The 25,013-nt window shown below is 45.0% G+C and overlaps 5 protein-coding genes across 5 annotated transcripts; 2 read left to right on the top strand and 3 right to left on the bottom strand.

Annotated features, from left to right (window-relative positions):
• Nucleotides 1–397: 397 nt before the first annotated feature.
• PtA15_1A100 (uncharacterized protein) lies at nt 398–3,405 on the bottom strand (the record flags this gene model as incomplete). Its single annotated transcript, XM_053165070.1, has 8 exons — nt 398–456; nt 1,074–1,520; nt 1,615–1,767; nt 2,663–2,888; nt 2,994–3,052; nt 3,136–3,174; nt 3,257–3,330; nt 3,398–3,405. 8 exons carry the CDS (start codon nt 3,403–3,405, stop codon nt 398–400), a joined length of 1,065 nt encoding a protein of 354 aa, XP_053016317.1.
• A 585-nt stretch (nt 3,406–3,990) lies between these two features.
• PtA15_1A99 (uncharacterized protein) lies at nt 3,991–6,284 on the top strand (the record flags this gene model as incomplete). The annotated part of the gene is made up of 3 exons (XM_053166085.1): nt 3,991–4,058; nt 5,384–5,466; nt 5,746–6,284. 3 exons carry the CDS (start codon nt 3,991–3,993, stop codon nt 6,282–6,284), a joined length of 690 nt encoding a protein of 229 aa, XP_053016316.1.
• Nucleotides 6,285–19,254: 12,970 nt separating this feature from the next.
• Nucleotides 19,255–20,200, bottom strand: PtA15_1A98 (uncharacterized protein; the record flags this gene model as incomplete). Its single annotated transcript, XM_053166074.1, has 2 exons — nt 19,255–19,275; nt 19,337–20,200. 2 exons carry the CDS (start codon nt 20,198–20,200, stop codon nt 19,255–19,257), a joined length of 885 nt encoding a protein of 294 aa, XP_053016315.1.
• Nucleotides 20,201–21,163: 963 nt separating this feature from the next.
• On the bottom strand, nt 21,164–22,130 carry PtA15_1A97 (uncharacterized protein; the record flags this gene model as incomplete). The annotated part of the gene is made up of 4 exons (XM_053166063.1): nt 21,164–21,274; nt 21,362–21,505; nt 21,564–21,887; nt 21,957–22,130. The coding sequence occupies 4 exons, from the start codon at nt 22,128–22,130 to the stop codon at nt 21,164–21,166; spliced, it is 753 nt and encodes a 250-aa protein (XP_053016314.1).
• A 1,480-nt stretch (nt 22,131–23,610) lies between these two features.
• Nucleotides 23,611–24,255, top strand: PtA15_1A96 (uncharacterized protein; the record flags this gene model as incomplete). Its single annotated transcript, XM_053166052.1, has 3 exons — nt 23,611–23,884; nt 23,963–24,144; nt 24,217–24,255. The coding sequence occupies 3 exons, from the start codon at nt 23,611–23,613 to the stop codon at nt 24,253–24,255; spliced, it is 495 nt and encodes a 164-aa protein (XP_053016313.1).
• Nucleotides 24,256–25,013: the final 758 nt, after the last annotated feature.

Raw genomic sequence — 25,013 nt, 5'->3', positions numbered from 1 at the left:
AAGAGAACTTGAACCACCACAAACACTAGGACTTTATGGCTAAGACAACAATAAGTAAGAGGTTAGATAAACATGGTCAACTGGACAGATGAGAGAAAACAAAAGAAAGATAAACCTTAGATTGAGTAGCCTAGACTAGTGAGCTCGACAAGCAACCGCGCACTATGATTGATACTTGACTTGACCGCTGGTTGGAGAAAGGTGTTGAGATAAGGTAAAGGGGAAATGACCCCGGTCAACTGAGTCAAGGAGTAGCGGTCATCAGCTTTTGATTTGGAGTCTTGGCACTCGTTGACGTCATTGAATCATGTCCAAGGTTGCTAGCCGTACCGCAGGGCACCGTGTTGCTTGGAGCACCTGTGTATTCCAACATCAAGGATTACGTGAGTATCACAGACTACTTGTTCCATCCACAGTCTGAGTTCATGTTCTTGATCTCAGAGTATAAACCTTTAACTGTGGTAAGATTTTATAAAGGAGGTCAAAAGTACCTTTAACAACTATGTGTATAATGCAAATGATTATGCCACTCTTATAGCCAAAGTTCAAAGATATGAGCCAAGTCAGTCAAACTACTTAGGTACAGGAGCCTTGGCAAGTGCACTAGGGATACAGGACATGACCTTACCACCAATGAAACAAGAGAAAGGACGAGAATCAGAGCACTTGGAAAATCCACTACCAAAATATAACTTAATCCAAGTGCTCTGATTCTTGTCCTGTCTCTTGTCTCATTGGTGGTAAGGTCATGTCCTGTATCCCTAGTGCACTTGCCAAGGCTCCTGTACCTAAGTAGTTTGACTGACTTGGCTCACTTCAAACTTTGGCTATAAGAGGCATAACCATTTGCATTATACACATAGTTGTGAAGGGTACTTTTGACCTCCTTTATAAAATCTCCAGCCACTGCAATTAAAGGTTTATACTCTGAGGTCAAGAACATGAACTCAGACTGCGGAACAAGTAGTCTGTGATACTCACGTATTCCTTTATCCAAAGGGAGGAGAACAACATCAGTTGAGCAATTTGTGGCTTACTCACAAAAACTTCATAACAGCAAAATTTAGACTGACCCACTCTCATGATCTCATCAGTCACCAACAAGTTCATAGCAATCACAGAACAACTGTGCAACAACTGCCGTTTGACGCAATAGTTATCCCAAATGCCTTCGAGGATAGGATCGATTGGATTACCTGTAGCAAGATCTACTCCCGCGGTTTGGACACCACCTTCGTCAAGCGCATCGACCAAACCACTAAGAACTTCCTGAACATCCAAGCAAGCGTTGGCTGCTAAGGTCTTGGGGATCACTAATAATGCATCTGCGAAGGTTCGAATTCCCAACTTCGCTCGTCCCTTGGCTTGTGATTTGACAGCTTGGGATAAATGTCGTGAGCAAGCTAGTTCGAATGCTCCAGCTCCGGGGACTACTGCTCCATCCTCGATCGCGTTCTTGACAGCCCTCAAACCATCTCGTAGCCCATCGTGGATTTGAGTGACGGTGTGAGCATTCGGTCCTGAAAAGCGACAACAACGGTTCAAGCAAACATCACGCGGATTATTTTAGCTCATTTTATTCGGTTCTGGTGGATCAAATCCGAAGGTACTCACCCTTAATCAACAACGTAACCGATTTCGGCTCTCGAACCTCCTCGACAAATGTGAACTTTTCTTCTCCCAGAGTGTGCTCATAAACCAATCCAGCGTAACCGAGGACACTGGCGTCCAAGCCGTCAACAGAGTTTTGAGAGACACCTCCACACGCTAGCTGCAGCCTAAATTAAAACAACAAGATGGTAATAAGTTATCAGGGCTGCTTAGCAATCTCGAATTTTCCGGGGAATACATGCCTCTCCATGTTTCTTCGCTTGGCTCGTCTCAAAGCGAGGATCCCACTTTTAGCCAACATATCCAAGCTGAGAGGATCGATTCCTTTTTGGTTCAGAACAACAAAGCCTTTCGGCTTTTCCTTTGGCTTCTCGCCGTTTGCTAAGGCCTCGAGATTGATTTCCGAGTCGCATACTCTTTGCTTCAGTTCGATGATCTTCTTGACCCGTTTGTCAATAAACTTTTGCTCAGACTCTACCAGTTTTTCCCGTTGTTCGGCGGAAGAATAGAAAAACCCGGAGTTGACTTCCCTGTAAAACAAAAGGGTTAGTGAGGATTATCTTGATTTTGGCACAAATGAGTCAAGACAAGGGGGATATTTACGTTTTTTCGTACTCCAGGCTGACATTGAGTGTCAGGATAAATGCGTTTTCCACTTGTCTAGGCATATCTGGGTGCCGAGCTCCGTGATCTAGAACGATTCCGCGAACCAATCAACTGTCATTCTCGGTACGATGTTGCATTTTCATAATCTCGATCATGTGCAGATCGATCGGTTCTGATTCTTGACGAATCGCCAAAACGGCATCGACTACATCAGCAGATAGCCTGTTGCCAACTTGACATTCAGTTTGGTGGACAGCGCAGTGCGAGCGATTGAATGCAGGATAGAATTGTCAGTTCCCGAAGGAATGGGCTGCTTGAAATCGTCCAGAAACTGTTGACAAACGCGTGTTTCGGTGCAGATTACGAAGATAAAGCAAAGTGTTCGTATCAGTTTCGCCGATGGATATGTGATCGTGAGATTCTTCTTATTGAAAGATGTATATACATGCCTTGAGACTTTCAGTTTTCGCCACTTCGAGTCCCTCTGCGATGACTCTTGGATGGCGACCCTCACTGATGTATCGCTCGGCTTGTTCCAAAGTTTCGCCAACTAGTAATATGCAAGATGTAGTACCATCACCAGTCGTTTCATCTTGAGCGGTTGCACTTCGGGCGATCATTGCTGCAGTAGGGTTCTGAATTTGCATTTCGGATAACAGCACTTTGCCGTCCTGTGGTGGATTTTAAAGGGGATTATAAATTTGAGAAACCACGAGGAATATGGATCGAGAGTGGGATCTTGATCAGGTCTGCTGCTTACAGATAGTCCTACTGACCTTGGTCATTTTGATATTTCCTGCTCCATCGACCAACATCTTCAGAGTGCCTCTGGGACCTGAAGAAATGGACTGAGCAAGATTAAAATGGAGCATTCCTCGCAAACAATTTGTCTTGAGTATTTGATCGCAATAAAGGTACCTAAATTTGATCGGACTACATTTGCCAACCCAATAGCACCTGGTACGTTTTGTTTGGCAAAAATAACTTGGATGAGCAAGTTGAAGATGAGCTATTCATGAATTCGATTATAACTTCTCACCAGTAATATTGACTTGTAGAGCTTGAGCCCGTCTGATGGTCTCAGCCTTAGGATTGATGAGCTCAACAGAAGACCTGTACGGAAGTTAGCTATGGGTCAGTCGTGGGTCAATGAGGCAGAGCAAAGGGCTCCTTTGCTTACATTACCATCGATCCCGGGATTTCTATTGATGTTGAGGGGCCGCCGTTCGGAGGATTGCTGCCAATCTGTGCAACTTGTTATTGCAGCATAGGATGTGTTCTAGCTTAACAAAGCCACTCGAACGGAGGTCCGGGGGACCCGCGCGGAGCGCTCTCCGTAGGAGAGGCTTACTTGCTATCCCTCAATTTTGGCGGGAGCAGAATTGATATTTAGTGCAAAAAAAAAACCCGTCCTATCAATTGTAATAAAAATGATAACAAAAAAATGAACAGACAGTTTTGTAGCCTTCATTGATGCGCAACTTTTGACACCTTTGCCAGCCTTTCAATCAAAAAAATGCAATCCCTAGTGGCAAAAGTGTCATGGAATCCAGGTCGAGGTGGCAAAACAAAATTCAAAATCATGTATTGAGTTTGGCAGATCCATCGGTGGATCCGCATTTGTTGACACGGATTTTCTGGATTGCCAACCGTGTCGTGTAGCTGCACAAATACTGAGAGTCGTGACAATAGGTTGAAGGTGAGGGGTGATGGCCTGCTTGGTTGCCTGACTCGGACCATTATCCAACCAGAAACTGTGGGATCTCGGAAAAAATGACTGGAATTCAAGTTGGTGCTAAAATCAAGAACTCTAGCGACGACAAGCTCAAGAACATGATCAAGTCAGAAGCGTTAGAAAGATACAACCAGGAAGCAAAGCCACTTCAAGTCGACACAGTTGCAAATCTCCTCCGAGGCAGAAACACTTTCCTCCTGGCAGCAACTGGCTTTGGCAAATTTTGCATCTCAGAAATGTACCTGAACATGCTCCCTAAAGATTGACACCGGAACACTTTGGGCGTTGTCGTAGTTTTGAATCCGCTCGATGCACTTGGCGACAACCAAGTGGCCGAGAAATTGGCGGCTGGGTACACGGCTATCAACCTGACGAAACCAAACTTTACAAACAAGGCATGTCAAGACATTCAGGATGGCGCCTACAATTTTGTCTACCTCTCCCCCGAGATTTTTTTAGACAACCAAACATTCACCGACATGTATTTCTCACCCGAATTTCAAAGCAAGCTGGCCTTAGTTGTTGTGGATGAAGCGCATATGATATATGCATGGGGCTTGGTTGAGAGTGGACAGAAGAAACTCAAGACTATTGTACGACACCAGGATTTTGCAGCCTTTTGACCATTTTATGGTAGCCTTGGAGGCCAACTATTAACCAAAAATAATGCGCCACTACTCTTAATGTCGGCCACTTGTAGACCGGCAGCTATTGCAGCAATCAAGAAAAATCTCAAATTACTTGATACACACATTGACATCCTTCGGGGTGAGCTAACTAGACCTGAAATTAGGATAATTCGGATGCCAATGACTGCCTCTATCCAGTCGTGCGAAGATATTATGAAGGTTTACGGCTCAAAAGACGACATTTCCGAAGACCAACTAGTTCCTTCTCTGATCTATACGGGTACGCGCCACCGAACCCTCAAAGTACTCGAAGCACTAGACCAAGCTTGAGAGACGCCACATAACCACTTAGACCATCGAAATTCTGTTGCTCGTCGTTACCATGCCTGTACTGGCGAGTTAGACAAACAGGATGTCATTTCCGACTTTGTAGAAGGGAAGGTACCAATTATCTCGTGCACCCTAGCCCTTGGCATGGGCCAAAACTGGAAACTTGTGCGCCAGATTGTGCACATTGGGCGTGGAGATCCCTCCCTCATCTGTCAGATGGTCGGACGATGCGGGCGCGATGGTCGCCCTGGGTTGGCCATCCTCTTTGTCGAGTCGAACCGCCCCAAAGGGAAGAACAGCGTTGCGGATTTCACACCTGGTCAGATGCAGTCGGACGAAGACCTGATGGATGCTCTTGCGATTACGCCTGTATGTCTCCGGGTTGCGTTTGCAATGGATAATTTGTAGGTTTGGACTTCTTACGCGGCTTGAAGGAAGGGGTCGTGCTGACAGTGTCTGTCGTTGTTTTTAGGATTGGTTACATCCCACGAGACTTTGACGATCCCTTATACAAAGCTGAAGTGTCTCGCGAACAACAAAATGGGTTTGCCCCGTGTATGTGCTCAAACTGCATGAAGGACTCTGCCGCCGCCTTAATACAAAATTTAAATAAGTTGAACAGAGAAAACTTTACTCGATATGTTTTGAATCAAGTTGCATTGAACGTGGATCTTACATTACCGGCAAAGCGAAACTACAACACTAATCGAACTGGCCCAAGAACAAACAAACATGATTGCTTGAGACTCCAGCCTCTAAAATCAATCTTGCACAAAGATTTTCAAAAGTTCTTTAGAGAAAAAATCTCTAATCCGCAAAGCATTGTCCCAACAGATTTTTTTGGTAACGATGAGGTGAACGCTATTATCACTTATTTCGGTCAGATTCAGTCAGAAAGCGACCTTCGACGGATCATCAAAGGCGAGGCACTTGCAGGCCAGTTGGCGCGCTTGATGGAAACAATTGAGACATTCAGATCAGGTCCCATGTGGAGTGGCACGGATAGTGGGGTCGAAATACCAGAACACAAGCAGACCGAAAATTTACTTGATGATGCATCTAGACGCAACAATACAAGACAACTAGAATCGTCCACACCTGCCAAGCGGACCCGTAACAACACAACTGCGAATCATGAGACCAAAGAAACGCAATCTGAGCCACCAATACATACACCCAACGAAAAGAGGCCACGGAAGAATGCGGTGTCGCCTGAGGTTCTCAGACAGCAACAGGAATCGGCAGCTGAGCGACAACGTATGAAAGAGGAGAAGTCGGAGAAACAAAGAGTCGAGAAAGAGAACAAGGCAAGGAGACTGGCAGCGCAGGCGCAAATTATGTCGGACGTGAAGAAAGAGTACGGTTGGATTTAGTTGCAAGAAATGTATCAGATCTCATAACGTGGAAAATCTTCGGCTGGGTCCAGAACCTCATCATCGTCTTTGTCGCGCAAATGGCCGTTGAGAGGCATGTTCCGCTTGAATCGATCCAATCTCGGGTCTTTTGTAATTTCAATTTGAAGCTTTTTAAACCCCAAAAGATATGAGTTCCCAACACGCTTCAATGTGTTACAAGGTTCACCTCCTTTGGTTACATCTTTACCATCTTCCTCGTCTGTTTCATTGCTTTTTTCGGTTGCACTTTCCCCGTCATTTCCATCGTATCCTGTGATCAATCCATCCTTTTCATTGATACATTTATCATCATCAAATATATCATAGTTATTCGCCATTTGCATGAAGACATTCAATGACTTTGCAGTCATGATGTTTTTGTGTGATTGTGTGAAAACAGCAGCGCCAGTGTCCCGGCGAATAGAGTGCATCATATCGCGGAGCTGAAACCCCAAACAGTTCATTAGAGCTTGAGAATGAGATGAAACAAAATTAGTGCTTACAAGATGAACATTCAATGAGTATAAGTTTTTTAATCGATCAATTTGAGTCCCGGTACCCGTCTGATTAAACAAGAATTTCAACAAGTAGTTTTGAATTTCTAAGTAGAAGTCCTTGGCAACAAAGTGGTTGTCGCGTCCGCTGGGTGAGAATAGGAGCAAATGGCGCAAAAGTTTTGCGGGGGAAGGAGGTAGCAGTTGTGTCATCATCAACACCAACTGCGGCAGATAGGTGGAGTAGTTCCGAAGACCTTTTAGAGACTGGGACATCACACTCCAAGTCTTCCATATGATCAGGAGTCGGCCAATATCACCTGCCTTCATTGCTCGGTTTGCCTCAATCACAGTGGAGAACTCTTGTAGTCGTATAAGTATATTGTGGAGTTTGGGTGATTTCAGTTGGGCTGCTTTGTTTCGGGCGTCACCGGTGCAATGTTGAGTGTAGAATTCTTCAATGATGGTGTTCCATCGATCAGTTTTCATCTTTGGACGGGATTTGATTCACTAAACTCGACGATCCGGTCCTCTTGGGCATTCATGATTTTTCTGATCACAAGCAAGACAACATTATTAACCCAAACCCAATCATCAGATTGCAGCATTCAGAACTTACTTCAAACCGTACAATATTGTTGCTTTGTGGACCTGCTCCATATGTTTGATCATGAGTGAGAAATCCTTTTTTGGGAGCGCTTTCGAGGGTGGGACCCCTAGAGCTTCCAAACATCGCCAAGCCCCCGTGTCCAACGAATTTTGGTTATTGCCAAAATGAGTCTTAAATATACTGTTGGCAATATTCCATAGCGTATGGGATGCGCCAAGCTGGAACGAAATGTTTTCCAGGCTGTGCTGTGCATATCCACTTGGAGTGCGGAGGGATCGGAGACAGTTGAAGTTGCGGCACGTAGCTAAATCCCCATCCATCAGCTGCAACCGACCAAAAAATTCCTCCGCCTTAAGTCCGGTTTGAATTAAAATGGCATCAAGGACTTGGCCTATCCCCTCGGCGCTGTTCTCTGGTGCATCCATGAGTTTAAGCATCTTGATGTCGGGAGGTGTTGCAGATATTTTCTCAACAGGTGGGGGATCTAGACGAATAGCCTGGGATGCAACATCAGGTGCCGCAATGTACCAGTTCATGACACGGGCAATCTGACTGGTCCAAACATCCTTATAAGTATTTTCAGAGTCTCGAGTTGGGAGAAACATGTGAAGCTCAATTTGGAATGATGAAACTTTTTTCATTGCTTCATTGAAACTATTCACAGTGAGCTCCGATGGGTCCAACGTTTTGAGGAGATCGGCCGGAGGGAAATGTGCATATCCCCATGTTCCATGGAACATTCGGGTACGGTGGCCTACGGATTGTGTATGAACATGTTGCTCAATGTCGAGGTTGTCTATGCAGATGATTGGAGAGATTTGCTGAGCCAGTGTGCTCCTAAAAGATTTGCCGAGGTTTGACTGGGCCTCCGTGGATAGTGTTTGCAGCGCTTCCACTGCCGTCAGTCGGCAACATCCCAGACCATAGTAATTGAGGTATTGGTTAACTCTCTCGGACACCCCGCAAGCAAGGAATTGAATACCGTTTCGAAGCTGGAACCCATTACATCGACGATTGCGAGCAAAAGCGATGACACTGCAGACCATTTGGGCAATCTGTTAATAAAAAAACAGCTTGTTAGCCAAGAGCAAGTTAGGATATTCTACTAGTACAGGCTTACTCACATTAGCAAGTCTCTTGTTTTTGTAAACATTTGGATTGCTGGGTTTTCCGTACGCAATTTCCTCCACATCCAAGGCTCGCACTTCAATCGGGTCTTCTTCCACGGAAAGCAGCTGAATATCATCAGCAGGAGTGCTGTCCGGAATGTTGTTGTGCAGCACCGACGATAGAAGCTTATGCAGAAATGGCATACTTGCCACAAGTCAGTCGTTGTTGTGCTTCTTTGCATTTTCACTAAAGAAATTGGCCGTGACAGTACTGCTGCTTTGATAGCAGCCCTGGGGATGATGACCTCGAGGCGGGGACTTGGAACCAACAATGTGGATAGCCTGATGGCAATTCTGATTTCAGGTTCAAAACTCTCAGAAAGGGATCTGGCTGCAACAGACTTACTTCCTTGAGGATAAATGCTTCCCATGCTCCTTGCGCCTCGGGTTTATTCTTCAATTGATCCGCTATTGTGCGCACAAGCTCGATGGTAGAATCCAATCCTGTTACAGGCCACAGTCTTCGTCGATCCGCAAGAGCGGGATGTCTGTTTTTCAGAAAGGCAAGCAGAAATTTCTTTGGGGTAAGGCCATTTTCTTGGATTACTTGGCAGATGCTCATCAGCCTGACGTGTTCTGGGACTGTTACTGGTTTGGACAAATTTGCTGGTAGCATGCTTTGAGTAGTATCTGTACTTTGACGGGTTTGATGCTGAAGTTGATGAAGGTGTCCGGTCAGAGCTGGCCAGAGGGAAGCCTTATGAACATATGTACATACAACGTGTCAAGAATCTACATGAAACCTAGAAAGCATGCAGATTTCTGGATCCACAGGATCTACAAGGAATACAGCCTTGTGAATCCTTGTGCAGATCCATTTCTTGAGAGGTCACTTTTCGAAAATTTATTAAAAATAGAGTGATGGTGATACAAAAATTCTGAGGAGACAGAATTGTAGAGGAGATGCCAAAGGGTCAGAAAGCTGTGGCTCAGACCTTTGGAGGTGTTGAAGGCAGAGCTATTAAAAAGTTAAAAAAGCTTACAGCCATTTGGAACTTTCTGCTCCCCTATGAAATTGGGGGATAATATGCAAGTCCCTCCCTGCGGGAGGGGCCGCTTCGCGGCCAGCCACAGCGAGCCTCCCACCAGGGGGACTTGTGTTAAGTTAGGGATGTGTTGGAAACACAACTTCGGACCTTGCGCGGGCATGTTGTAACCCAGTGAGGTTACAGTGAGTTTTCTCTCCTAGACCCCTTTTGTGCTTAGATAATTGCATGTACATAAATAGTCTTCCTCTTTATATACATGAAATTATCTATCCTACCGCAAACCACATTCTGGGTTCCTTTAGGTTATGAGCCCTCAAATTCTCGTCTAAAGGATCCAAACGTTATCATTCTCCTCTTTTGTCTCTCTACATCTAAGGTTTCTACTACAGTCTCTGTCTGTGTCTCTATCTCTCTTCGCGGAAGATCGATTGATCATCATCCAAAACAAATCACGTTTTCTCTATCCTCTTATCCTAAACTCTCCGAACTCTGAAAGTCCTCTGTTCTCATTTCTCCAAATAAGCTACACAAGGACTCGCTATCTGAGTGTATATCTTGACTCAGGACGCTGAGTTCAAGGGCTGAAAAGAGTTTTCACGAATATCAACACGTGGCCGACCCTTCTCTGGATTTTCTTGTCTTCGCCAATACCAATCATCAATTTTTTCTTTTACCTCTGCCCTCTTTACCCCTGTCAATCCAAACCTTCTTTCCTCTTAGAACGTATCTACTGTATTTCCATATACTTACACCTTTCCTTTCCTCTCCAGTTCACTTCGTCCTCTGATTAAAATACATAAAAAATAAATAAAAAAACCCTATTCCCTTTCCTTTTTTCCCCGAACCTCCATTTCCAATTATTCTCAACATCAGTTTTTCCCAAGCACCTCTCTCCTATTTTCCCTTGACTTCAATTCTTTTTTCCCATCTTTCCTTTTCACAACCACCCCCTCTTTCTTTTCCTTGATCCAAAACATCATGAACCGCAACAACGTTGCCGCCAACGATCCGAATGTCAAGGGTGCAGTGGATCCCCCTGTTCCCCCTCCGAGACTGCCAGCGCAGATAAATATCGCGGACGACAGAAATGCGGCCGGCATCATATCGGCCATCACAGGCCAGATCAGAGATGAAGATTGACTGCTTGCTGACGGGAGCAATTTTGGCGCTTGGGGCGACTTCATCAAGGAGCGACTGCGTGACGCCATCAACGACCCGGATTATCTTATGTATCAATCCACCAGTCCCCTTCACGAGCGTATTGCAAGATCGATTCTCCTATTGTCTGTGGATCGTTCTCTCAGGCGCTCCCTTAGTCGCTTCACAACAGTGTATGGGATGTTCGCAGAAATCCGACTCCGGTTCAATGTCATCAGCCGCGGTGGCCAGATTGCAGCCTTTCGACGACTGTTGCGCTTCAACATTCGCGATCATCCTACAACAGGTACGATTAGCAACGCCATCAATGACAAATTGGACGAGCTACGCAGGATGAATATCAGCTTGACGCGGGATGAAATTGCTGGGCTGATCCTACAAAACGGCCTCGGCTCGGACCCGGAGCTAATGGACGAAGTGGACCGGCAAGTGGAGCTGTCAATGAGCCGATCAAGGTCCAAAACAGTGGACAACTTCAACACCATTGTCAGGACGATTGGGCAGGTTTGCTCGAACATGCGGAATCAAGCTGAGGCGCGAGGCCCAGACCGGGCTGGGGTGCAGGCGACCCCTTTAGCGATGAGGGCGGAGGCGGCGACGACGAACATGCAGCCTGAAAGGCTGAATGCGGCAATCCCTGCAGCACCGATGAATCTTGACAACATGCCGGATGCGGCGGATTTTCAAGCGATGCAGGCGGGTGTTTGTTTTCTTTGCAGATCCCCAGACCACCAACTCCGACAGTCCGGCCAACAACCCTGCAACTTCAATAGGGGTCCTCCGGTTGTTCGCCCATACAATCGGTACCCGGTCACTCAACAATCCGGTTTCCAGCCTTTCTATCCAATTGTGGCGCCAGCCGGTTCAGTAGGGACCTACCCGACTGTGACCCCTCCTGGCCGGCAGTTCCAACAAGCCACGGGCCAACAACCTGGTCCTCAGCAGGGAAGTTTTGAACGCCAGAGAGGCAATTCTTATCGGCCTCAATATCGACTTCAGCGGGTTGATCAGGCGCATCAAAGTCAAAATCCGATGGGCAGACCGACCCCTGCCAGCGCGAGGATGGCAGATGTGGGAGCCTCCGGCAATGACTCTGGGGGAGGTGCCAGCATTGTGGAACTGGGAGACTTGGCCGACGATCTGGCGGATCTACACTTTGGCCAAATCGACATTGACATGGCCGATGGTGCTCCCATTGTGGATTCTGGTGCGTCTCACCACCTCTGTGGTGACCGCAGTTTTTTCTTCAACTTCCACTCATTACCCGTCCCCATTCCTCTTAAAGTAGCCACCAAAGTAAATGCCACCTATATCACAGGCCAAGGCGACCTGCAGTTCAGTGGCGCTGACAACCAACGGGTTACTATCCATGGGGTGCTATACTGTAAGCTAGCAAGGACGACTTTGATCTCGCTAGCTGCGATCAGAAAAGCTGACTGTTACTTTACGTATGACGTAGAACGTGACTCCTATGAGATTTTTGGAAAAGACAAAAAGCATCTCTTCTCATGTCCTTTCGTCAAACACCAGAATAAATGGGTGTTCCCGAAACCTTTGACCAACCCTGCCACGATCGCGTGCCCTATCCCTCCTGTTATTCCCCTGAGAACCAGACCTGTCGTTTCTTTTTGTCCTGTTTCTACCCCAGAGCGCCTGCAAATAAAACCTCCTTTTGTGATCCCAGTCGATGTGCCAGAAGCTGAGAGTTTTGATGGCAAGGAGCTGACGACAAATGAAAAAACACTGGTATATTGGCATCGTGTTTTTGGTCAAGCTAGCCTGAGGACCATAAGACATATGTGTAAACTTGGCCAGGTTATTGGACTACCAAGAGTCCTCCCACCTGGTAGTATCAAATGCGTGAATTGCGCTATCAGCAAGAGTGTACTGACAAACCAACTAGGGAGTACTGACCGGGTTATCAACAGGCTTTCTATCATCTCCTGCGATATTATAGGTCTGTTCCAAGTGCCGACTTTCAATGGGGGGTCGTTTGTGCTCACAGTGTGGGATCTCGGTACCGGGTACTCCAAAGCAAAGGTTATGAAGACTAAGGATCAATCATGTGGTCTGCTGATCGCGACCATCAAGCGCTGGGAGTTGATCACGGGCGACAGGGTGAAAACGATCCGCAGCGACAATGGCGGGGAATTTAACAGCAAATTTTTCCTTGATTTCCTAGTAGACCGGGGCATAACTGCTGAACGGGCGCTTCCATACCACCATTATCAGAATGGGGCAATTGAGCGGTACAATAGGACGCTGAATGACATGGGGCGCACTCTTCTGATCGACAGCAAGCTGGATAAGTCTTTCTGGGGCTTTAGTTACATCTGGGCGAGTGACACACTGAATAAACTACCTAACAAGACAAGTGGCAACAGATCTCCATGGGAAGCTTTCTTCAGTAGGAAACCAGTTTTTGATACAACTAGGATCTTCGGCAAGACAGGTTTCATCCACATTCCAGTGGAGCAGCGGAAGAAACTGGATGAGAGGGCGCTCGAAGGGCGCGTGGTGGCGAACTGCGATGACAGCAAGGGCTGGATTTTCTGGGTTCCCGCGGCGAACAGATTGGTTGCCTCAGCGGTAGTGAAGTGGCGCAACTCACGACCGGCAGAATACAAGACGTTGAGTAACTTACCTGTCCCACCGATGAAGACCCTGTTGGTCAAGGATCCCATTACTGATCCTCCCGCTGTCCCACCGGGAGAGAAGAACAAGCTGAATTTCATCATGAACAGACTGACGCTGGGTGACTTCAGTGCGGACTTACAGGTACAGGAGCAAGAACTTGTCGTGGACAAACTCCTACAGGAATGTTCCTTTTTTGCAGCCACGGTTCCAAAGACGTATAGGCAGGCAATGAAATCCCCTGTGTGGGACAAGTGGAAGATGGCTATCAAGGAAGAACTCGGCAATCTGATGCGCATGAAGGTCTGGTCAGCGCTCCCGTGCCCGGCCAACAGGAAGCCGCTGGACAGTCGTTGGGTGTTTGCTGAGAAGATGAATGACGAATCGGAGGTTGTGCGCTGGAAAGCGCGTTATGTCGCAAAGGGTTTTACACAAGTAGAGGGATACGATTTCAACAAGACTTTTGCGCCAACTGCGACATTTGTCTCTATGCGATTGCTCTTCACCTTGGCGGCGAAGTTCAATTGGCCGGTCCGGTCTTTTGATTTTGTAGCAGCGTACCTCAACTCGCCGATTGACGAGGAGGTCTGGGTAAAGGCCCCTGAAGGACTGGATCTTCCGCCGGGATATGCCATGAAGCTGCATAAGGCCCTGTATGGGACTAAGCAGGCAGCGTGGTGCTGGTGGCTCCACCTGAAAGGAATTCTTACAGGTTTGGGTTACAAAGCTAGCCAATATGATAATAGCTTATATACATTACAGCATGCGGCGGAAACCGGGATCATTTGGATCCACGTCGACGATGGAATCGTGACTGGGTCTTCGGATGGACTACTGCGGCGATTGGAGGCGGGTTTGAAAGGCGTTTTGGAAATCAAATGGACGGATGGCATTGAGTCGATTGTCGGGCTACAGGTTCAAAGGTCCAGTAAAGGTTTCCATCTCCGGCAGCCAAAACTCATTGATCAGATTCTGCGCGAGCATTGGGACAATGCGCTGATCACCCGGATGCCACTCCCTCCTTCACTGGAGCTTGTGACGGATCCAAACGGATGCGAGAAGGATTTGACACTCTTTTGTTCCATCCTGGGAGCCTTCAGTTTTCTGGCAGTAGGTACTAGACCCAACATTGCATTTGCTGTTAACCTTTTAGCGCGTTTTTCGGCAAAACCAGGTGTAAATCACTGGAAAGGAGTCAAGCATCTGGTTGGTTACTTGGCTGGATCGAGGGACCTGAAACTGGATCTAGTTCCCGAAGAGAGTAAGAAAGCGTTGAAATGTTTTTGTGACGCGTCATGGGGCGGGGAACTTGGACGGTCAACATATGGTATACTCATCAGCTTCTACGGCTGCCCAGTTCTTTGGGCATCGCGGCGTTTTGCGACAATTGCAGCCTCAACGTGCCAGGCTGAGTATATGGCACTGGGAATTGGAACCAGGCATGTCCTGTGGGTAAAGCATCTTCTGACTGACATTCTCAAGAGGGACTTCACAGGTCACCTGTTTTGTGACAACAAAGCCGCCATCCGGGTAAGCACGGACGGCTCGGCAAACAAACGTGTACGGCACGTTGACCGTGAATTTTACCTCACAAACCAGGCGCTGTTTGAGGCCAAGACTCAGTTAACCTGGGTACCCACGGCGGATCAATTAGCTGACGTGTTCACCAAGGCTTTGGGTAAAGAGCCTTTTGAAAGATTCCGGGGGAGGATTATGTCCGGAGCCTAGGAGAGGGGGGAGTGTTGTAACCCAGTGAGGTTACAGCGAGTTTTCTCTCCTAGACCCCTTTTGTGCTTAGATAATTGCATGTACATAAATAGTCTTCCTCTTTATATACATGAAATTATCTATCCTACCGCGAACCACATTCTGGTTTCCTTTAGGGCAAGGGTTACTGAACCAACTTGTATCGCACAAGGATGCCTCTAGCCCCAAGACACTTTTTTTTTTTAAAAAAAAAGTGTAAATATTTTGCCTTTGGCATTGCACACTATGAATATGATGTTATCTACCTACAAGCATTTTTTGTTATTTTATGTTTGTAGTTTTGTTTTTTCAGTACTTGTTTCTATGGGGCCAAGTTCTGTAGAGGATGTGGTAATCTTAACAACTAGGGACAATGAGTTGTGATGTGGGTTTGTGGGGTGGATGGGGTGCAACCATTTTTCAGGCTGATTCAATTGGGTAACGGGTGTTGAAATTGAAAAGTTTTTATATATGTCAAGAGGACAAAATAGGGGGTTTCAAAGTTGGCCAGATGCAACTTGCATGCACTTTTGCAAGTCGGTGTTCAAGTTCATTCTTGAACACCAAGTTGCAAAAGTGCATGCAAGCCACACTGCACTACACCCCCTAAGCCTGCTTGAATGTTTTTTTAAAATCTGGTGTTCAATAAAAGCCTTGAACACCAACTTGCAAAAGTGCATGCAAGTCGTGGATGGCCAACTTTGAATCCCCCTATAAGTGGGTTGAAGGTTGAATGGGTGGTGTGTAGTTGTCCAAGCGCGGAAGTGGTAGCGGCCAGGAGTTGGGTCCACCAGGATTTGAACACCGGACTCGTCACTCTTTTCAAAGTGATTAATTTATACTATGTTTTTGCAGGGGAGACACCAAGCTTCCGTGGGTGATGGTTACCGCTAGGCCATCTGGACCCTCCCAAGACACTTGCAACTCTCAGCCCCAAATGACATGAGTTACTCAACACAATTATCTCTGATTCATCAAGAGGGCCCCTCTATTGTGTTAGGAAAGTTCAGTACATCTGAAATTCTTCAGCAACACAAAAAGTTCAAACCAGCAGAGCATTTAAGGTTTTGACTTTACAAGCTCAAGCCAATTTGGCTGGTAAGAGTTGCCTAATTTCCAAAACAAGCAAGCAGTGTAAGCAAACCAGCAGCGGTCACCCTCAATCAAATGTGAAATGTTGCAATATTTAAGCTCAGCCATCTGGGCCGTAAGAGCCTCAATATTCTTCAGTGCTCTCAGCATTGTGCACGGGACCTAGAACTCTTTCCGGAGTTCTATCACTCAACATATACATCTTGATACAAATCTGGTACATAGCCTTATGGTTACAACCTGCCTGGGATACAATTTTTACATATTCTATATATACTAATCATTTAGGCCCTGTTTCTTAGTGAGATAAATAGAGTGTATTATCAAAAACACACTACATGTGCATATGTAAAGCATTGTTTTTTGGGATAATATTTTGTGAGTGCAATTTAAAGGTTTATGAAATTTTAATTACAAAATATTAGCCTAAAAAATATGTTTTACAAGATGTAATTGTAGTGTGTTTTTCATGTTACGCTATATTATTTTAATTTTATCACAGTAATAAACAGTGCCTTATAAAGTTATGTTTGTAGTAGCCTATGTACCCCAAGAGAGACTTGAGGTTGGAAAATAATAAGTTCTTGTACATGGGAGCAACTTCCAATAGAATATGGTGCAATTATATCAATGTTTCCTTTTTTGATTCAATTCAGATAGTTTGCTTATACAAACTGTTTTTTTTTTTAAAAAATGGGTGAATTCCTGTGCAAGTTGGAACCCTTGCAGATAGTGCTTTAGACCCCAAAAGTCTAGATATTTGCAGGGATATCTAGCTTTTTGGGCTCCAACTCATTTTTGGGGCACTCCCAAATCTCAACTCCAATCATTAACTATGAACATCATACCAGAGGCCTGTAGTACATGAAGATATTATGTGTGGGAAAAATAAGTAATAAACTTGAGGCTAATTCTATAAGCCAATTTAATCCTAATAACATTATTGTAAAAAATTTCATGTTTAACCTTGTCTTGATCTGTACAATCAGAGATGGAAATTTTATAGCTCAACAAATCCCAAATTTTGTCTTCCAGTTTCAATCTTTCTATGTGCAACTGCTGAAGCAACAAATTCATAATAATTGGCATCATACTTAAAGCACTGCTTCCAGACAGTTGGATTGACAACCTTAAACCAATATCCTAAAAGTGTAATTGCTGAATATTCATATTTGTATGGTTGCCGTGTAGAAAAGATCAACATGATAAAAGTTTGTATTTCATCAAATTTTGGATTTTTTCCTTGGCTGAAGACTGATTTTTCTACTTTGCCAACCACTGGTAGTTGTAGACTTGGATTTGTACCATGTAGCTTCTCATTGAACCAATGTAGAAAATTTCCTTGAGTTAGTGGTTCAATACTTTTCCCCTTGAAATGAGAATATGAAAATATACAATCTGAATGATATTTTAGACTGTCAATCAATTTCTTCATCAGACGTTTCCATCCCCTTCCATTTGAAGCACATTTCATATTACCTCTATAATCTGGTAATAATAAACTGATGAATAAACTGCTGCTTTCCGGTGCGGATTTTGTAAACACAAAGCTTGTACCTTTTATTACTTGGTGTACTTGCTTTGGGATATCATCAATTGCACCTAAAACATCTGAGAATTTTTCCATTATTGAGTTTGAAAAATCACTTCTTGCTGCAGGTATTTTGGAGAATATAGCATCCTTCATCCAAATTGTAGGAAAGCTCATGTTGACTTGAGCATTTCCTGATTCATTTTGGTTTTCATGATTTTCAGATATAATAACTCCAAGCTCCCTGATTTTCTCAAAAGTGAAATCACAACTATTTTCCAAAGCATGAATATCCTCTGGGGGAGGAGTGGGTAACTGAGGCTCAAATGCTGCATCAGAATTTGTAAAGAATTCATGGAACCTATCCAAATTATTCTTGAACCAAATCTCAGAAATTTTTAGGGATAATGTATTCAGAGACTCCAAACCATGCAGAAGCTTGATTATCAAAAGCTGGACTGTCCCAAATTCAGCACCACCAAAACTCTTGATTTTTGTTTTTCCTAAAACAGGGATTCCATGGCTTGGATTAAACAATTCTCCAAATAGCCAGTAGTTTAAATTGTGACGGTCAATTGCTAAGTTGAGATCATTTGGCATGCTTTTGCTGTGTTTTTTCCAGATGATACTATGGTTATTATTCAACCAGATGTTTAAGTACCTAAAGTATGTGTGTAGTGTGGAAGGATCATAGACTTTTCCATGTGGGTCTAAAGGAAGTACTATTGATGTGGTATCTCTGGAATTAAGTTTAGAAGTTGGAATCACAAGAATTCCAATGGGACAGTTTTGAATTCTAATTACTTTGCTAGAAGTTTTCAATTTATGAAGTTCCTGATATGTATAACTTATTATAATCTCATAAGGTTTTTGGAACTCTTCAACTTCTTTTTTATTTTTGTCTTCCAAACCAACTTGTAGTTGAGTGGACCTCAAAGGAAGTTCTTTGGTAAGGCCAGATGAATCTTTGAATTCACAAACTGGCTTACCTATAGAATTTAATTGAGATTGCTTCCAGGATTCACCATCAAGATGTATCTGATAGCTTTGAGGGGGAACATTGCTTGCTTTGTTATGTTCCTCTTCCTTGCCATCTTCATGTAGAAAAACTGGAACCTGAGGTAGAACACAGAAACAATCATACAATGTAAACAATTCATGTGCCCAACCACCAGTCATGTTCTTGAACCAAATTCCCAAGATTGCTTGGGATATGGTTTCTAGAGGCTCTGCCCCTTGTAGAAGTTTGATTATCCAAAGCTGAACTGTCCCAAATTCAACACCATCAAAAATATTTATTTTTGTCCTTCCTAGAACTGGAATTCCATTCTTTGGCTCAAATACCTCTCCAAATAGCCAATTACTAAGTCTTTGACGGTCTAAGACCAGGTTGAAATCAGGTGGTATGTTTTTATCAAGGTGTTTCCAGATTCTATGGTTATGAATTAGCCTGAGGTTTAAATTCCTAAAGGCTCTGTGTAATATAGACGGTTCATAGATGTTTCCTTGTAGATCCAAAGGAAGTACTACTGAGGTTGGATCTTTGCCTTTGAGATTCACACATGGAAATACAATGATTTCAACAGGCCAGTTCCCAACTCTATTCACTTTAGTATCAGTCGAACCATGAAGTTCCTGATAGATGTTTTTAATGGCAGCTTTGTAGGGTGTTTGATATTGATCAAGTTCTCTTTCATCCAAGACAACCTGAGATGAGATTGATGCTGTTTCCATAAGACCATTGACTGGTATACCAATCGAGTTTAATTCAGATTGTTTCCAAGATTCTCCACCCAAGTCAATTTGCGGAACTTTTAGCTGATCATATTTCCCTTGCCCCGAGTTCTGGTTAGCTATATGCTGCTTGTTCCTTGGATCTTGCTGTTGCTTTTCCGGCATTGGTTTTCTGCTCATACGGTGTGCTCTTGATTTGATGGAGGAGGTCATTGGATAATGTGATGTGGGAATCCCCGAGTGGTCAGCTTGTCCTAGCCGCCATAGGCGTCCTTGTTCACTGATGCAGGGCGGACTTTTATTATTAACTTGGGCAAGGTTGTGGAATTTAGTGTCATGATGCAAGCGGGAAACATCAGGACGTAGATCATCTCGTCTTTCCTCCTCCCTCGTCATTATAGACTTGCCATTACGTGCTCTTTTTGGTACTCGGCCCTCACTAGCCTGTAGCGCGTTCGCAGGATTGGAACAAACGCCCTCCGTGCAGCGTGATTCTGATTCAGGGGAAGGCGTGAATATGACATTTGCCTTGGGGTTTTCCAAATCAAGCCCACGCTTTGATGGATTCACCTCTTCACCAACGTAGGACCGCCCCACGTTTTCTGGAGGAGCCAATCCGAACTCAACACTTCCTTGAAGATAGTCATTCACCAGCTGATCCCATTCCTCGTCCACCGGGAGCGCCGCCATTGATACATGCACGGCCAGAAACGGATAAAGGAAACGAAAGGATTTCATGCTGAGCGAAGGAGCTAGCTCTGGGATGAAGTTGCAGTTCAAACTTCAGTTGCGTGCACGATGTGAAATTATTATCAGCTGAGTTCACGATTAGGATCTCTGAGGAAGAAATCAAAGGCACTAGTGCTGCGAAGCTTGAAATTTGCCAAAACACCAGCTCGGTAAGCTGAGCTTCCCTGCAAACTCACAGAGCTTAATCCAAGCTAAAGTGAAGCTCGAAATTTGTCAACTCAGGAAATGTTTGAGCGGGGGGCAGGAAGCAAAAAGCTAACCGAGAAACCCGGCCATTGAACTGCCCCCAGTAACCTCTAAATTTGCCATTGTGTATTGGTTTGCTGGTGGTAGCGTTGAAGAGGGCATATGATCCGAAGGTCGGAACCTAGTTAGGATTTTTACGATGACCATCTGTCTCACCAGACATCATTCAAATGATAATTACACATGTAAACATGTATGCGACTATGGATACATGGATACATATTCTGAAAACCCGAAATATAACGCTACAGCAACTTCCAGGTCAGGTGCAAGGGTAGAAGAGGGTCAACTTATCTTACCTTTTCTCAAAGTTTCAGTGATCACCGTCGGGCTGTCATTAGACAAGTATCCATAAGGCTCCGCCGCTATATCTCCCTCGCTTTATCTCCTGAAGGCTCAGTCCAACGGGGGATTGAGACAAAATGTCCCTCAAACAGTAATGAGGTCTATTGTTAGGAGTTGAATAGGACCTGAGGTCCCCCGGACTTATGAGGGTTGAGGAGGGTACAGCGAGCCAGGGTGAGAAGCTCAGATATCTCGAATTATGTAACAGGTCGTTAATTGTATGTACTTTAGTATGACCGGGTCTGACCGAGGCATCGCTGTAAATACGGTTGGGGCGTGCAAACGATTAATCGTACTTGTGAGTATAGATATGGTTACGGATAACAGGACATGGACAATTCAGACGCTGGGCAATTTATTTCAAAATTTCATGCGGTGAGGGAAATCGCCGTTAGATAAACCAAAAGGAGTCGCCAAGTACTTGGCAAGCACGGGGGTTTGTACAATGGCAGCAATTAGAGATTTATCAACCTGGGATTCATGACCCGTGATGGATTATAAAACGAGACTGTTAGTTGTTATGATACCAAACGAGCTATTTAAGAGGGAAATACTAACGGTCTTTTGGTCAGCAATTCGGCTGTCAGGGCATTTCTTCTTCTCCCGCTCGCCGTTTTCGGCGAAGAATTCTTTAGCTTCGGCCCGCTGGCATCGGGTCTTCTTCTCCTTGGCGAAATATACATCGTTGAACTTTGCATCAAGCTGTCAAGTGGACGTTTCAGTATGAGTACCACCAAGTCAGACAGGGAAGCTGCCTTACCTTCATGCTAGAAATATCGACCTTTGTTTGTGTGGCGATAACGTAAGCTTGGTTGACACGTCTCAGAGGGACGCCGTTCAGCTTGAAGGGGCCGGAGATCATGAGAAGGCCACTTTCGAGTTGCTTCAGAAACACGGCACGCTTGCCGCGGAAACGACCAGCAAGGATGATAATGACAGTGCCAGGAGTCAGTGTGGAGCGTAGACCTGGAGCACGGTGGGCTTTGCGGGGCTTCTTGGGCTTTGATTGTACTTCCGTGGGATAAAAACGGGGGGCCTTGTGAACGGGAACAAGACGCTCGCCACCGTTCTTGGCACCTCCAACCTGATCATTGAGGGAAACGCATCTTCAGTTCATCGGAGTTCAATAGAGCAGGCAAGGCGGACATGATACCTTCACAGTCTTAGCAGCTGCGTAATCAACTTCAGGGGCTTTAGTGCTTGGGATTGCCTTGTGAGGGCGCTTGTAAAGAGCCTTCTTGGTGTACAGTTGCGACTTGCTGAGTCGGTTCACGTGAGGCCCGATGGCCCGGTTTCGTGAAAAGTTCTTCTTGGTGGTGACGGCCATTGGTAGGATCTAAAGGAACCCGAGACGAGGTGGAAGAGTGGAAGGGGTGTCAGAACCGTGGGCCAGCTGCATCTTTTTGCCAGCAGCGTTGGCCCAGGCTAGTGCGTCACCCGTGCCGAGGCAGATGGGGAGCTAAAAGACAGCTTGCGAGCATTGGTCTGCGTATGGACTGACCGAAGACAAGACGTGTACCGGAAGCTGTTGATCTTGAGTGCCTTGAAGTTGAAGTCTGGAAAGGTGTGCCGGGTGGTCCGTGGTTCGCAGCTAAAAATGTCCCTTGTCGTATGATGCATTTTGCATAATTTTTTCGCTTCCCGCGCGGAGTGGTAAACCACCTGTCGCATGCGCCGCCCGGAGGAAGAGGGGGCCTATATACAGGCAATTATGACCCGTCCGCCCCGAGTCAAGCAAACAACCTCAACATATGGTACTTTTTTATTGGCATGCCATTCTGGCTAAAGGCCTGTACCATGGGCCTCAATTTTGAAAAATTTCAACTTTTTTTGCCCTGTACACAAAAATTGAAAACTAGCAGAGGGTTCAAATGTTGAAATTCTTCACATTTAAGCTCAAGCCTACATTTTGGCCAGGCTCAGTTTTTGTCCCAAGAAATTTTGAGCCAAATAAATTTGGAAAATTTCAATGTTCATGCCCTATGGTATAGGCCCTAAGTTTTCCTGTTTCGACATCCAGAACCCAAATCTCACACACAAATCTCTGGGGCAGTGCCACTCTAGGAAGGTGTCCTCTTCCATCTTTCGGACGGACTTTCTTAAGCTGGGAGAGCCTCTCCTTTTGTAGGCAGCCAATTAGACACGGTGTCGGGTACTGGCACTAGAGCAAAGAAAAAAATGGTACAATTTTCCTCATGCTCCTAAGCGGGAGGCGCGGGTTAGACCCGGAGTAAAAGTCCCCCTTTCAGAGGGTCACTGCGGGACGGCGTCCCCCTTTAATTTGTTGAAGGGACTTGTAGAAGTTAGCATTGTGCCTCCCTCCTAACAAGTGGCTTACTATCCCTTGTGGGAGGAGTCGAGGAGTGGAGAGCTTTATTTTTATTTTTATTTGGTTTTTGACACAGCCTCGGAGATGACTTGATCTCACCACATTATGAAACCTATTGGCCAAATGACACACGTGAATAAATGAGCCTGATATGTGCACCACAAAGTCGGCATTATAACCTTCATCCCTTGAATGCTCAAGTTTTGAGAATCAAACTTATCACTTTGTAAGCTCCATTGCCTGGGCAATGGCAAAAATATTCATTCCTGGGCAGTCGGACACTGGCCTGCGGAGTGGGCTGCGGCGAGTCTGAGACATGTCACACCAGTGGTCCTAGATCAGACTGTTCACAACATGTTTCAGCTTTTAGGACTTCTGCCTCATAAAATATTCCCATGTGTCCCGCTCGCCATAGATCCCTTTGAAAGTATTAATTGGCCATTTGACAGACTTGCACTCATCGGAAAGTATTGCGGAAATGATCTTTTTTCACATGAGTGAATATCTTCTGATCCTGCTCAAGGTTTGCTATATCTCTGCAGCTTTGACATCAAGCATTCATTCATCGGAAAAACCAGCCTGTGACGAGCTAGGAAGGGTGTTTCTTCAAAGCAACATGAATGAAAATAGTCATCCCCAACAGCTGTTCCAGTTCTTTCCAACTCCTCCCAACTTGCAATCAGAGGAAAAGAAAAGTACTCCCGAAAGGCTAGAGCTGAGCCAAATGCCGCCGGCATTAGACTCGCATATCGGTAAGTCTAATTGAATACTTGAGACCCATTTTGAAAAACCTAAGAAATTGTTCATCGATTCAGATTGTGATGAATCAGAAGGGGCAGTCTATCGTGACCGTCAAGGCAGGAAAAGACCATTGCATGTGTGGCCATGTCAGGAGAGCGAAGTCGCCGCAGCCAACCATAAATCAGCAAGCAAAAAAGTAAAACTAGACCTGAGTCTAACCCTGGGTCCTCCTTCGGATTCTGATTTGGGTTACTGTTGGCAGCAAGAATCAGTTATTTTGCCTGGTCCATCACGTCTGGCAATTGAACCCGTTGGTAAGTGTATCTCTTTCGTTTGACTGTAGGCAATCATAGCAGTGCCTAAAATGATCATCAAACAGTAAAACCTGCCAAATGCCTTTTTTTTTCAATAGGTGAGAGTATAGCTGCAACTATCCCAATTCTTGAAACATTTGTGCAAAAGTTTGATATTAAAAAGCAAGACAAAATTCAGATTCCTTCCTCTCAAACTACCAGCAGGCCTCGGCTTCACAAATCCATTAAAACAGTTCCACATAATAGCAGAACAGCCCATGTGGCAGAATTGCATACCAAGAATTTCAATAAAAAAGCTAAGTTGCCAAGCAAGTCTCATGAAAGTATATTGATTGAATATCAGCAAAATAATCCATTCATAGGTCCAAGTTCTGATATTCACTTGTCAAGTCCAATAGGATCCAAGCAGGAAAAGTCAGTCAAAGAGTTCTGCCCATCTAACAATCTGAACCGTAAAGTATGGCCTTGGCTTTCAGTGATTGGAGAACGTGGCACTGCATTAGATAATAGGCACATGCATGAAATCATTCAAAGTTTGCCACTGAATTTCCTGCAAAACAAAAGATTGCTTCAACAAGAAACAGATAAAAAGCAATACATCAGTCTGGAAACAAAACTACATCTAAATGATGAGTTGAAAGAAATGTGTTACATTATGTGGGGTTTGAATTTCAGATTTCTGCATGTCCTTGGAGGAGACAAAACAGACCCTTTCTATCTCCAGGAGCAGATTGGTATGATAGAGTGGTTTCTTGTTTTCATGGTGGAACAACAGGAAGAAAACCTGCACATAAGTACAAAGCATTCCAATGAGGAAAATGATAGT

This window comes from Puccinia triticina, chromosome 1A (genome assembly GCF_026914185.1).
Source record: "Puccinia triticina chromosome 1A, complete sequence".
Classification (NCBI taxonomy): Eukaryota; Fungi; Basidiomycota; class Pucciniomycetes; order Pucciniales; family Pucciniaceae; genus Puccinia; species Puccinia triticina.
The sequence above is the reverse complement of the archived record's forward strand: the minus strand, read 5'-3'. Positions and strand labels throughout refer to the sequence as shown.